This window comes from Scardinius erythrophthalmus (genome assembly GCF_964197995.2).
Source record: "Scardinius erythrophthalmus genome assembly, chromosome: 20".
Classification (NCBI taxonomy): domain Eukaryota; kingdom Metazoa; phylum Chordata; class Actinopteri; order Cypriniformes; family Leuciscidae; genus Scardinius; species Scardinius erythrophthalmus.
The window spans coordinates 20,219,423-20,232,216 of record NC_138240.1 but is presented as its reverse complement, the minus strand read 5'-3'; the positions used below and the strand labels follow the sequence as shown (position 1 = coordinate 20,232,216).

The following is a 12,794-nucleotide window of genomic DNA, read 5'->3' as shown; positions in this document are numbered from 1 at the left end:
CTAAAGCAGTTACAGTAAGTCTTAAATGATGCCAGCCCAGTTTGGCATCGCAACTCATCAAACTGGAAAATCAAGCTTATGACTGACCCACAAAACAACATGTGATCGGGTTACTTACACTGGAACATTTTTCACAAGCTGAGCTACACTGAGTTACAAAAACTGAAGTGAAAGTTCTGTATACTTGCTGACAAATGGGCATCGTTTATACAAACTGTTCATTCATTTGACAGTAGTTTTTGTTATTTGGATTTTCCCGACTGAGGACTCACAGGAGATTTTAGGTCACCCTCTCACCCAAAAAAAGATTCAGAAATCTATGGGTCTAAAATGTGGAATGTTTCTGTTCTTGCCACAATACTTTAGCCTATACCCTTTTTCTGTGAATAAAAATGCACTCTCCATAGTACCTGAAAAACCACCAATCATTTATCAGTATTTATATATAGAGAGAGAGAGAGGGAGAGAGCTGTGTGTGTGTGTGTGTGTGTGTGTGTGTGTGTGTGTGTGTGTGTGTGTGTGTGTGTGTGAGTGTGTGACCTGTGCTAGCAAAATAAGTCAGAATGTTGCACGTTCTAGTTCTGAGCTACAGGCAAAACAAATGAAAAATATCGATTTTAGACGAATTCGAGGTTTTCACTAAAATTATTTCATTATGCCCTCGTCCAAAGATCCCAATGCTCCAAATAGCAATTAAACATCCACATCCATTAACTTTTTTAGCTTAATTAAACTTAAACTAAACAAATGTAACTTCATTTTTATTTATTTTCAGTAACCATGCATAAACATTATTCTCTCAAAAATACAAACAAGTACATGTTGCTCACATATTATGGTAGCCATGTTTGTGCTGAATAGAGTGTAATGACACCATTGCCATTAATATGCTTATAAGCAACTGAAAAAAGCAAAAATGTCAGGGCATGTCAAAACATCTCAAGGATCCCAAAAACCCCTTAGATCCCAGAGGCTTAAGCCCTGTGTTTCAGTTACTGCTGGTGTTTTCTTTTTTATTTATTTATTTTTATTTTTTTATTTTACCTTTATTTTACCAGGAAATAATCCCATTGAGATTCAGAATCTCTTTTTCAAGGGAGTCCTGGCCAAGACGGCAGAATAATAGTTCCATTTAAAAATACATATACAAACATTTAACAGAAAAATAAATTTTGGCAATTCAACATCATCTCAACATATTCACCAGCAGCACTCAGTAACAGTACAAGTGCATTTGCAACAAGTTCTTTATCCTCTTTTTAAATTGTGTCATTGTCGGTAAATAATCAAATTTTGGCTTATTCTGCAATTTATACCAAGAAAACGGTGCAAAAACTTTAAAAGCACTTTCACCGAAGACAGTTCGCGTTCGTGGGATATCATACATGATTTGCCCATATGATCTAAGATTACATTTCCTGGTAGAGACTTTAAGAGTCAGAAAAGAACATAAATAAGGAGGCAGTTTACAAAGTATGGCTTTAAAAAGAAAAATATACCAGTGTTCCAGCCTGCGATTGTGCAGAGATGGCCAACCAACACTCTCATACAAGTTGCAATGATGAGTACGAAAATTGGAATTAGTCACAAATCTTAGTGCTGCATGATATACTGAATCCAGCATTTTCAAAGAAGATTTGTTTGCATGCATATATAAAATATCCCCATAATCCAGCATTGACATAAATGTTGTTTGTATAAGTGTTTTTCTCGTACCAAAAGAGAAACAGCCTTTGTTTCTATAATAGAAACCCAACTTTACTCTTAATTTTTTTGTTAGACCCTCTATATGCTGTTTGAAGGACACATTTTCTTCTAAAAGGAAACCAAGATATTTATAGACTATACTCGTTCAATTACTTTCTCATCTAATGTAGTGATTTGACAAGCATTTTCTGTTTTCCTTGATTTAGAAAAGCACATCATTTTAGTTTTATCAGAGTTTAGTACAAGTCTCAATTTCTGAAGATTCTTCTGAATAATTATAAAGGCAGATTGCAGATCCTCTATAGCACTTGTCAAGGCTGGAGCAGAACAATACAAAACAGTATCGTCCGCATAAAAATTACACTTAGCATTTGTTACATTTTGACACAAATCATTTATATCAATAGTAAATAAAATGGGACCCAAAATGGACCCCTGGGGGACACCATTTTGTATAAATAATGAGTTTGAGGACACACCATCAACATGAACACTTTGTGTTCTGCCACTCAAATAGTTGCCAAACCATTTGACAGCTTTTGGAGACATTCCAATATCCACCAATCTCTGAGACAGAACATAGTGGTCAACTGTGTCAAACGCTTTTGAAAGATCTAAAAACAGTGCAGCACAATATTCTTTAGAATCAATAGCACTTATAAAATCATTTAACACTTTCATAGTGGCAGTGACAGTGCAATGGTTTTTATGAAAACCCGCTTGCGAATCATTTAAAATATTTTTTAGTTAATAAGTAGTCTTTTAACTGGTCACTTATAAGCCCTTTTAAAACCTTGGCTAAAGCAGATAGCTTAGATATTGGCTTAATAATTATTTGGGTTTGATCGGTCACCACCCTTTAATAAAGGAGTGACATATGCTGACTTCAAAACACTTGGTATTAATCCAGTTTCAATAGTCAAGTTGAAAATGTGTGTCAAAGGTTCTGCAATATATTCAGCAGCAATATTTAAAAAGTATGGATCTAACCCATCAGGACCAGCAGACTTCTTGTTGACACTAAGTGTGATTTGCCTTGCCATTGTTTGCTCTTCTCCTGCGTGTTTTGTTTAATATTGGTTGTATATTTTTGGAATACTCCTTCCATCTTCATCAGCCACACAAAATCAACAATGGGGAATTCTTTTATATTTTTAATTAATTTCCACTTTTATTTGAGAAAAACTAATTTGGATTTAAAAAACGTATGAGAAAAAAAACGTAAAAAACATAAAAAAGATATGATCAGACATATCTGTCAAGAGTCCTTTTGCATATACCTGTACAATACATATTAAAATTGTAATCGACTTCTACTAGGTAGTGTGATTCATTTTGAAGGAATGAATGGGTAGTTTCTCATGATCCATGAAGCAGCTACTATATATAGAATTTAAAACCCACCACACTAAATTCAACAGTAGAATATTATATCACGTCTTATGAAGACTGTTTTAGCTATTGTATAACACCTCCTCTGCTGTGAATATACAAAATAGATCCCTGAAAACATAAATTCAAAGCATGTATCAATTGCAAAATCAGTGCAAAGGGCATTTACAGTTAATTAACATTAAAATCAATTTTAAATTTTCCTTCAGCACACAAGTAACTTCACATGAGAACCAAAACAAAAGAATATCTACAGGTGTCAGTGCTATTGTATCAGCATTAATTGTAATTGTTTCCTTTGGCAATGAAAAAGACTCCAGTGGCCAAACCCAGCAGCCCAAGAGCCAGACCAACTCCACAGAACACTGATGGACCGATGCTGGGCTCCTTTATCTCTACATCTGCACAGACACAAACGTTTGTGACATTCATCATGTGATTCTAAAAGGAATTAGATGTGAATAATAAATAAATATCTACCCCATGTTCTGGTCTGAGGTTGTTGAAGGGCTTTGTGCTCCACAGAACAACTGTAAACGTCTCCTTCCTCTGGAATGAAGCTCAGTCGAGAAAATATATTAAGTGTCCCATCGTTGTTGGGATAGTATCTGCTGACAGTTGATCCATCTGTCACGTTCACATTGTTCTTGGTCCACGAGACTTTGACAGGTGGAGGGAAGAATCCAGTCACATGACAAATCAGGGAATTCTTGACATTCAACTGTGCATCATTTTTGGGATAAATTGAGCTCCAGGGGGATTCTGATGAGACAGACACCACCAATCCTAATATGAAATTTCAAACATTTCAATAAAACATTTTTGGTGTTGTTTATGCCTGTGTTATGTCTTACCAAGTGGTACAGATGAATTGGCATACACCTCTTTAAGCACACCTGCAATAGTTTTGCAATTAGATACAGCCTTTTTTGCGTCCTCATATGACGGAATCTCAATTTGGCCAACAAAGTCAGGTAATGTGATGATTTCTCTTTGCTCTTTGAAGTCTACATGTGCCACTTGTTCATCATCATATTTGACAATGTAATCTTCTTGATCTAAATCACCACATGCTTCAATCAGCCCAAACTCATGATAACCTAAAATATTAAATCAAATCATTATTATTGGGAATATACTCATACGATTTATACATGTAGGCCTACACTGTAAAAAAAAAAAAAAAAAAAAAAGTCAGTATGAAGGAATTTCAGTATGAAGGAATTACCGGGTTGTTTTTTTACAGATGTTTTATCTGTATTTTGAATTACACATAGTTTATGTTTTAAGGGTTAACGGAAATTTCCGCAAAATTTCTGGATAATGTCCTGGCAGAAAATTAGTACATTTTCCGTTTTTATTTTTTACATAGACAGAGATATAATTAAATTGAGATAAGTTACAATACTTTTAAATTGATATACTTTTGCAAACAGGAGGTGTATATACTTTTTTTGAAAAGTATTTATCAGCTGTTTATAAAAACGTATAAAGATATACAGTTATCACTACAATTATTTATAGCCTATATTCTATGAAAATATCAAGCCTTATATAATCACTCATACTCACATAGGCTACTTGCTGCATATAACAATAAAGTAACAACAACAACAACAACAAAATAACAATTTTTTATTTTTTTTTATTTAGCACCTGATATATGCAAAGATAACCGTTGGTTAATAAGATACTAAACAGGTGGTACAAAACAAAGAGCATTTTGGTTTTACTCCTTTGATACAAGATTTGTTGAGGAACAAAAGTCTCCATTTAATAAAGCAGCAATTAAATGGTTTTATACTTACTTTGGGCGTTAATGTAAACGACACAGACACCAATGACTAAAATTCTTAAGAATCCGTCCATTTCAAGTCAGTATAAGAGGGTGTAGCAGAATGTGCCGCTCAAATAGAATGTCAGCAACTTTTCATGAGAAACAGCACCACCTTCTCTTTAAGTATTTTTTTATTTTTTTATTTACATCATCCTATTGGTTGTGTGTCAGTGACATAATAGTCTCCATAGGAAATATGCTGAGCAGCTCTGCAAGAACAAGGAAGTTTAACTGTACTTATACAAAAGTTTGTTTGTTGACCACTAGATGGTACTGCTGGATAACATAAGCAAAAACCATAACCCTAAACATCATGAAATAAAGGGGTGCTCTCTCTTTTTCTTTATGTCAATGCATTAGGTGATATTTTTAGAGAATAACAAAGGCATTATGGTTGTAGATGTATTGTTAACAACAAATGAATTAAAAATTAATATTAAAATATTTGAATCATTTAAATCTAAACGGGCATTCTCTGAGAATTTCATTAAAAACTGACCGATCCACAACTCTGAGAATTTATTTTTAATCAGCCTGAAATTTGTTTGCATCACAGATATGAATTTCGAGAATAAAAAATAAAATAAAAAAAATTGACAGGTAGTTTGAGGAATAACGTTAATACTGGCACAAACAATCCGATCTTTTACTCACATCTGACACAGATCAGGATTTGTTGCACACGTGTAAACACAAAAATCCGCGAGCAACTCAAAAATTAAAAACAATTTTAAAATAAAAAATGGCAGGTTGTCTTTGTGGAATATCATCTGAAAAGGATTAAAAGCACATAAAACAGTCCAGCATGTTTACAGAGGAATGACAATAGCGTATTTATCAATGTTGAAGTGGTGGGCCAAACAAGGAAGAACCTTTGGAATAAAATGATTATCCAACACAGTTGGTTATGTTTTAAGTGAAAGCAAATTTTTGAGAGAAAATCTGGTGCGTGTCAGATGCGTGCCATTCTTAAAGTGACAGTAGCCTATAGTAAACATGCTGCAGCTTGTCCTTAAAGGGATAGTTTACCCAAAAATTCAAATTCTGTTCTTATTTACTCTCTAATGTTGTTCCAAACCTGTATTAATTTCTTTCTTGTGCAAAACAAAAAAAGAAGATATTTTGAAGGATGTGGCTAACCAGACAGTTACTTTGCATTTAGATATTGACTTCCATAGTAGGAAAATATACTATGGAAGTCATAGGGGGCTAGCAACTGTTTGGTTACCCACATTCGTCACAATAACTTTTTATTTTCAAGAAGAAATTTCAGTTTTATACATTTTGTGGCATCTTCATTTTTAGTTAAAAGTGTTCAGTGACACAATATGCACTTCATACATTTCATTGTGTTCACTGTTCAGTGACACTACAATGCAAATAGCTTTGCTAATAAATTGGAATGGAAGTTTAAATTTTCTTCTATCAATATATCTGCTATCAGTTATCAATATAATGTGATACACATAACAAAATACCTCAGCTGGTACACAGCAAGTTGTATTTTCAGCTCTATTTTTTTTAAAAAATAAAGTATTGCAATTTCTCACAATATATCGTATCGTGACGCATGTATCGTGATATGTGTCGAATAGTGAGGCCCTTGCCAATACCCAGTCCTAATTTCTATAGCACTTTTTACAATACCGATTTTTTTCAAAGCAGCTTTACAATGATTACAGGAAAATAATGCAACAAAGTTTGTTTCTGCTGTATAGCAGAGAAGAAAATAGCGTTATAGTCCAGCTTAAGTAAGTTCAGTGATGGTTCATTTTTGTTGAAAAAAGTTATTAATTTAGTTAATTTATATATATAGCCGCTCTGGAGAAAACAGTGATGTCATTGTCCAGCCCAGTTCAGTTCTCATATAATGGTGTCAATGCAGGCAGATCAATAATATTGTTGAATATTAAATGTCAAATGTCCCCAACTAAGCAAGCCAAAAGCCAAAGGCAACAGTGGAAAGAAACCAAAAAACCTTGGGAGAAACCAGGCTCAATCCGGGGGCCAGTTCTCCTCTGGCCAACGAACGAACAGTGTATGATTATGATGCAGGCAGCTTTAAGGTCAGAAGTCAGATTGGATGAGAACATTCAGAATATATGTCTAGTTCCATCTGGTTGAAGATCGTCACACCGGTATGGAGACGACTTTGTTTAGGATCAGTGCCAATGGCTGTAGTGTTGATGAGGCATTCACAGGGGAGAGTCTTGTTGACACAATCTCGGCTGTCACTTCAGGGATGCGTTGTGGTCGGGTCTAGGCGCAGGTCTTCCATCTGATCTGGATATGGCCTGGATACGGCTGACTACATTATGCGTTGTGGTTATTTCTAGGTGCAGGTCAACCATCTGGTCTGGATACGGCCCGGATCCGGCTGACTACATCATGCGTTGTGGTCGTGTCTAGGCGCAGGTCTTCCAGTCCTGCAGGCTTAGTTGTGTATTCCTCCAAATAATATTTCTAAATACATTTATTGTATTTATATTTCCAAATAGATTTATTGACTTTATATAATGTTTAGGTTCTTTTCAGGTTGGTTGTGACACTTTTTCCAAGTCATCTCAACGGTAAAAAGTGTCCCAATCACCCTGAATTCCCCCCTTTATAAGATACGATCCAACTGTACCATTGCTTTTCTGTACTTCTTTATATTTATTTATTTTTTACTTCCTCGTTTTGTTTTTTTGTTTTTGTGTAAATAATACATACTTCTGCAAGCATTACAGAGACCAGGAATTTATTCTGCCAAACTTCCTCATGCTTCTTAGTATAAACTCGACCATTCTATTGTCAGCTATTCTATCATCAGTCTTAAAATCAACTCACTGTCATATATCTAATTTCTATTTATTGTAATGTTTGTAAATTCAAATGAAACCAAAAACCATTATCATTGTTGTCATCTTGCTGGTAAAACATTGTTGCAATATTAAAGATCTTATGGAAGGTTTCAATGTCTTTAATAAGCTGATACACACTGTTACTCAATGTTCACTCTGATGTGCCACCGAGTCCTGCAGAGGTTCAGTGTATATGATGTATTGACTTCCAGCTGATATGACGTGTGCTAAATGAAGGAACATGAACATGAAATCATAATTGACAACATAATTAATTAATACAACATACTTTCTAATGCCTTATTGCAATTTTGTTTTGTAAATGTGCATATGAGTGTGTGTCTGCACCAACCTGTGTGTTTTCTTTTGTAATAGATCAGCCCTCCTGCTGCCATGATCACCCCCAAAACCACCCCTGCCGCTCCAGTTAATGTCTTATTCCTGTCAAACTCTGACAGAGATGAATCTGCAAAATAAAATAGTGCTGAAATATTCAATGGTTTGTTATGCAACGCACACAATTCTGTCAGTTGAGCCTTGAGATCAAATTGCAATAGTAACCAACAACCCAATGAGTCACTTGATTTTTATTTTTTATTTTGTTTTTTATCCGAAAACCAGTCAGTATGTGTGACCACCATTTCCCAGACCCAGTGCAACACATCTCCTTCGCATAGAGTTGATCAGGTTGTTGATTGTGGCCTGTGGAATGTTGGTCACTCCTCTTCAATGGCTGTGCGAAGTTGCTGGATATTGGCATGACCTGGAACACGCTGTCGTATACGCCAATCCAGAGCATCCCAAACATGCTCAATGGGTGACATGTCCGGTGAGTATGCTGGCCATGCAAGAACTGGGATGTTTTCAGCTTCCAGGAATTGTGTACAGATCCTTGCAACATGGGGCCGTGCATTATCATGCTGCAACATGAGGTGATGGTCGTGGATGAATGGCACAACAATGGGCCTCAGGATCTCGTCATGGTATCTCTGTGCATTCAGAAAGCCATCAATAAAATGCACCTGTGTTCGATGTCCATAACATACGCCTGCCCATACCATAACCCCACCGCCACCATGGGACACTAGATCCACAACGTTGACATCAGAAAACTGCTCACCCACACGACGCCATACACGCTGTCTGCCATCTGACCTGTACAGTAAAAAAACGGGATTCACCCGTGATTTACCTCTCCAAAGTGGCAGACGCTATCGAATGTGAGCATTTGCTCACTTAAGTCGGTTATGACGACGAACTGCAGTTAGGTCGAGACCCCGATGAGGACGACGAGCATGCAGATGAGCTTCCCTGAGGCGGTTTCTGACAGTTTGTGCAGAAATTCTTTGGTTATGCAAACCGATTGTTGCAGCAGCTGTCCAGGTGGCTGGTCTCAGACGATCTTGGAGTTGAAGATGCTGGATGTGGAGGTCCTGTGCTGGTGTGGTTACACGTGGGATGTACTGCCATAATCTCTGAAACGCCTTTGGAGACGGCTTATGGTAGAGAAATGAACATTCTATTCATGGGCAACAGCTCTGGTGGACATTCCTGCAGTCAGCATGTCAATTGCACACTCCCTCAAAACTTGCGACATCTGTGGCATTGTGCTGTGTGATAAAACTGCACATTTTAGAGTGGCCTTTTGTTGTGGCCAGCCTAAGGCACACCTGTGCAATAATCATGCTGTCTAATCAGCATCTTGATATGCCACACCTGTAAGGTGGATGGATTATCTCGCAAAGGAGAAGTGCTCACTAACACAGATTTAGACAGATTTGTGAACAATATTTGAGAAAAATAGGCCTTTTGAGTACATAGAAAAGGTCTTAGAAATTTGAGTTCAGCTCATGAAAAATGGGGGCAAAAATAAAAGTGTTGCGTTTATAATTTTGTTCAGTATATATATATATATATATATATATATACTATATATATATATATATATATATATATATATATATACTATATGTGTGTGTGTGTGTGTGTGTGTGTGTTTTATCATGTTTTTATTTTATTTTGTTTTTAGTTTTTTTTAGGCTGGTAATTTTTGACCAGGAACACCACAAGTGTGACTTTGTGCCATTTTGTACAAAATAAAAGCATTTCAAAGCAAACTTCCTTATTAAACATTAAAGCACACTAGTGTGATGAAAAGCAAAACAAAATGCATATTTTGTTGAATATTGAAAAAAATATTCACAAATTATGCTTTTTCACTCCAATAATGATTCCAGTATATGGTGATAACATAGCATATAGCGTAACAAGCGATTTACAAGCAATTTTTTAAAGGTCGGTCAGTTTTGCAGATTTTGATTTATTTATCTACAATGTCATTAATTTGTTTTAGAACATGAGGCAGAGGAGAGAGAGGAAAGTAAACTATTTTGGAAGGGTGCGACTCTGACAACATGGGTGGCATGTGATGTTTACTCCCTTTCTTGCTAGCCCTGGCACAGCAGACACATCAGCTCTGGGCTATAAATCCAGTTCCCTTTCGAAAGGTGAACTCGCACTGCGTGGATTGACGCTTTGGGGAACGCCTCAGACGTGACAGGTGTCTGAAACTACTATCGAATCACAGCAATCCTATTGACCGGCAACAGCCATGACAAGCCCTGCACAAGGGTTAATATCAAACCTATCGAGACTTATCGAACACTGCGATCATAACATCTCAGTATATTAATTTGAACTCTGCTGACACAGAGACTTTTTTTTTTTAACAAAGGCTGGAAAGACCGGTAAGGCCAGCTTCAAGGCTCACTCTGTGATTTTTAGTTAAGCCTGTAACCCTCAACAATGAGATTATACATGAGCTAAAGTGCAGGGATTCATTTTTTGAGAGAATGCAGACTCTTGTGTTTCTTTTGTCCTATTTGACACTTGTTAAAGCAGGTAAGTCTGTTTACGTCTATTCTTTTTCTTGTGATTGTGATTTGCACATTGGCTCTCCGATTGCATACTATTCTTGGGCAATTACGGGCTATAAATTCTCCTGCCTCTAGCTAAATTCCATAAAATAATGGGTTTCATATTGCAGTTAAATCAAATGAAAGGTTCAGTTATATTTTTATTTACTATTAACTGTTTCAATATATTCAGCATGTTCTATTTAAACTGAATTGGTCAATTTATAGACAAATATATTTTTTTTATCCATTTATACAGTGCTATGCATAAGTTTAGACACCCATACTAAAGTTGACTAAAAAGAGGAATAAAAAATCATCTTTTGGAAACTGAACTTAATGCCTTAATTAAAAAAAATAGGAAAAATCCAACCATACCTAGAGATTGGCATGGTTTTATTTCAGTTAGCCTAATAGCAAGTTTGATTTGCATTAAGAGATGATCTTATGGAAAGTACCCCATGCCAATCTCTAGGTATGGTGAGGGCTATGTGATGATGTGGGGCTATTTTAATTCCAAAGGCCAAGGGAACTTTATCAGGATGCATAGTATCCTAAAAAAAATAAAAATACTTAAAAATAAAAATCTGCCTGCCTCTATGGGAATTTAACATAGGGGTGTCCAAACTTATGCACCCTGTATTTTAAGGAAGAACATTTATTTATTTACGATACATTATTCATTCACAAAGAAAATTGGTGTCCTTAAAGGTTGGATTTTTCCTAATTTTTTAAATTAAGGCATTAAGTTCAATTTCCAAAAGATTATTTTTTATTCCTCTTTTTAGTCAACTTTAGCATGGGTGTCTAAACTTATGCATAGCACTGTATATATATATATATATATATATATATATATATATATATATATATAACCTGTGAAATATCTGTTACTAATATCTGTTACTAAGATTTGTTTGACACTCATTTGGCAGGTTAGTCCCAGACTAAAATGCATGTTTGAGCTGTCTGAACTGAAAGCAACTTGCACTGACAAATCTTAAAATATGTCAGTGCCATTGTTTTGTCTCAAGAGCACACCAGTAATGTTTTTTTTTCTACAGCACATTAGACTACTTGCACTGAGCTTCGTGACGCACTTCCGTTTGGAAATAGTACATCTAATTTATTTCCGGTTATGTTTACTTTCAATGTACTGTGGTCAATGAGTTAAACAAACGGCACCTACAATGAGTGTCTGCAATAAGATTTAAAAATTTGGAAATTTTTATTAACAAGAGAAGGGATATTCTGATGTTTACTGTGTGCAGAATTTTCCAAACTCATCAGAACATGAAGTTTTAATCCAACCCAAGCCGATCTGAGAAAGCTGCCGCTGTTAAAAATACGGTTGTCAGTGTTCGTCTAAACTATTGACAGCACGCTGAAGTGTATGAGAACAGATGAATAACATCAGTATGAACATTTATTTATTTGAATTAATTATCTGAATCATTCTGTGTCACTTTTCAATGTCAATCTTTTTACGTTTATGCCCAAAATGCTTAATTAATATTCAAAGTAGTTGACTTAGGAATGCTTCCAGAAGTTTGCAGACCTGTGCCCAAGATACTTGATGCCGGGTGACACACGGGTCTGGGGGAAGAGCAGTTCTCTCAGATGATAAGGCAGCTGATGAGGGTGAGCTGCAGGTGGAGGATTACTATCCTCCTCCTAGCCCAGCAGTGAGTGCTCTTCTGAATGAGCAGGAGATGGCTGATCTGGCTGAACCCTCTCAGCTGCAGCTGCCGTGGCAGCGCATTAGGGGAGAGATTGCTCACCGTAGGCTTGACGATCGGTTTCTCCCCGGCCATAAACCACCAGCTCAGGTGAGCCTTCCATTCCATCTCCATACTGAGATCGAGGGGGCATGGAAAAACCCATATTCTGGCCATATCCACCGACATCAGCGGGCTAGTTTCGCTGATGTTGAGGAGATAGGAGAACATGGGTATGTGTTGATGCCGCCCATCGACGAGTCGTTTGTGAACTATCTGGCGTCTGCGCGGGCATCGAAACTGAAAGCTCCAACCCGCCATCCAAACCGTTGAAAGCAACATCGCGTTTGAATTGCAGAGCTTTCATGGCAGCGGGTCAGGC

The 12,794-nt window shown here is 36.4% G+C and overlaps 1 protein-coding gene across 1 annotated transcript; it reads right to left on the bottom strand.

Annotated features, from left to right (window-relative positions):
• Window positions 1-3,378: 3,378 nt before the first annotated feature.
• On the bottom strand, window positions 3,379-8,174 carry LOC308680999 (H-2 class II histocompatibility antigen, A-F alpha chain-like; the record flags this gene model as incomplete). Its single annotated transcript, XM_081349522.1, has 4 exons — window positions 3,379-3,500; window positions 3,580-3,861; window positions 3,954-4,199; window positions 8,132-8,174. 4 exons carry the CDS (start codon window positions 8,172-8,174, stop codon window positions 3,379-3,381), a joined length of 693 nt encoding a protein of 230 aa, XP_081205648.1.
• Window positions 8,175-12,794: the final 4,620 nt, after the last annotated feature.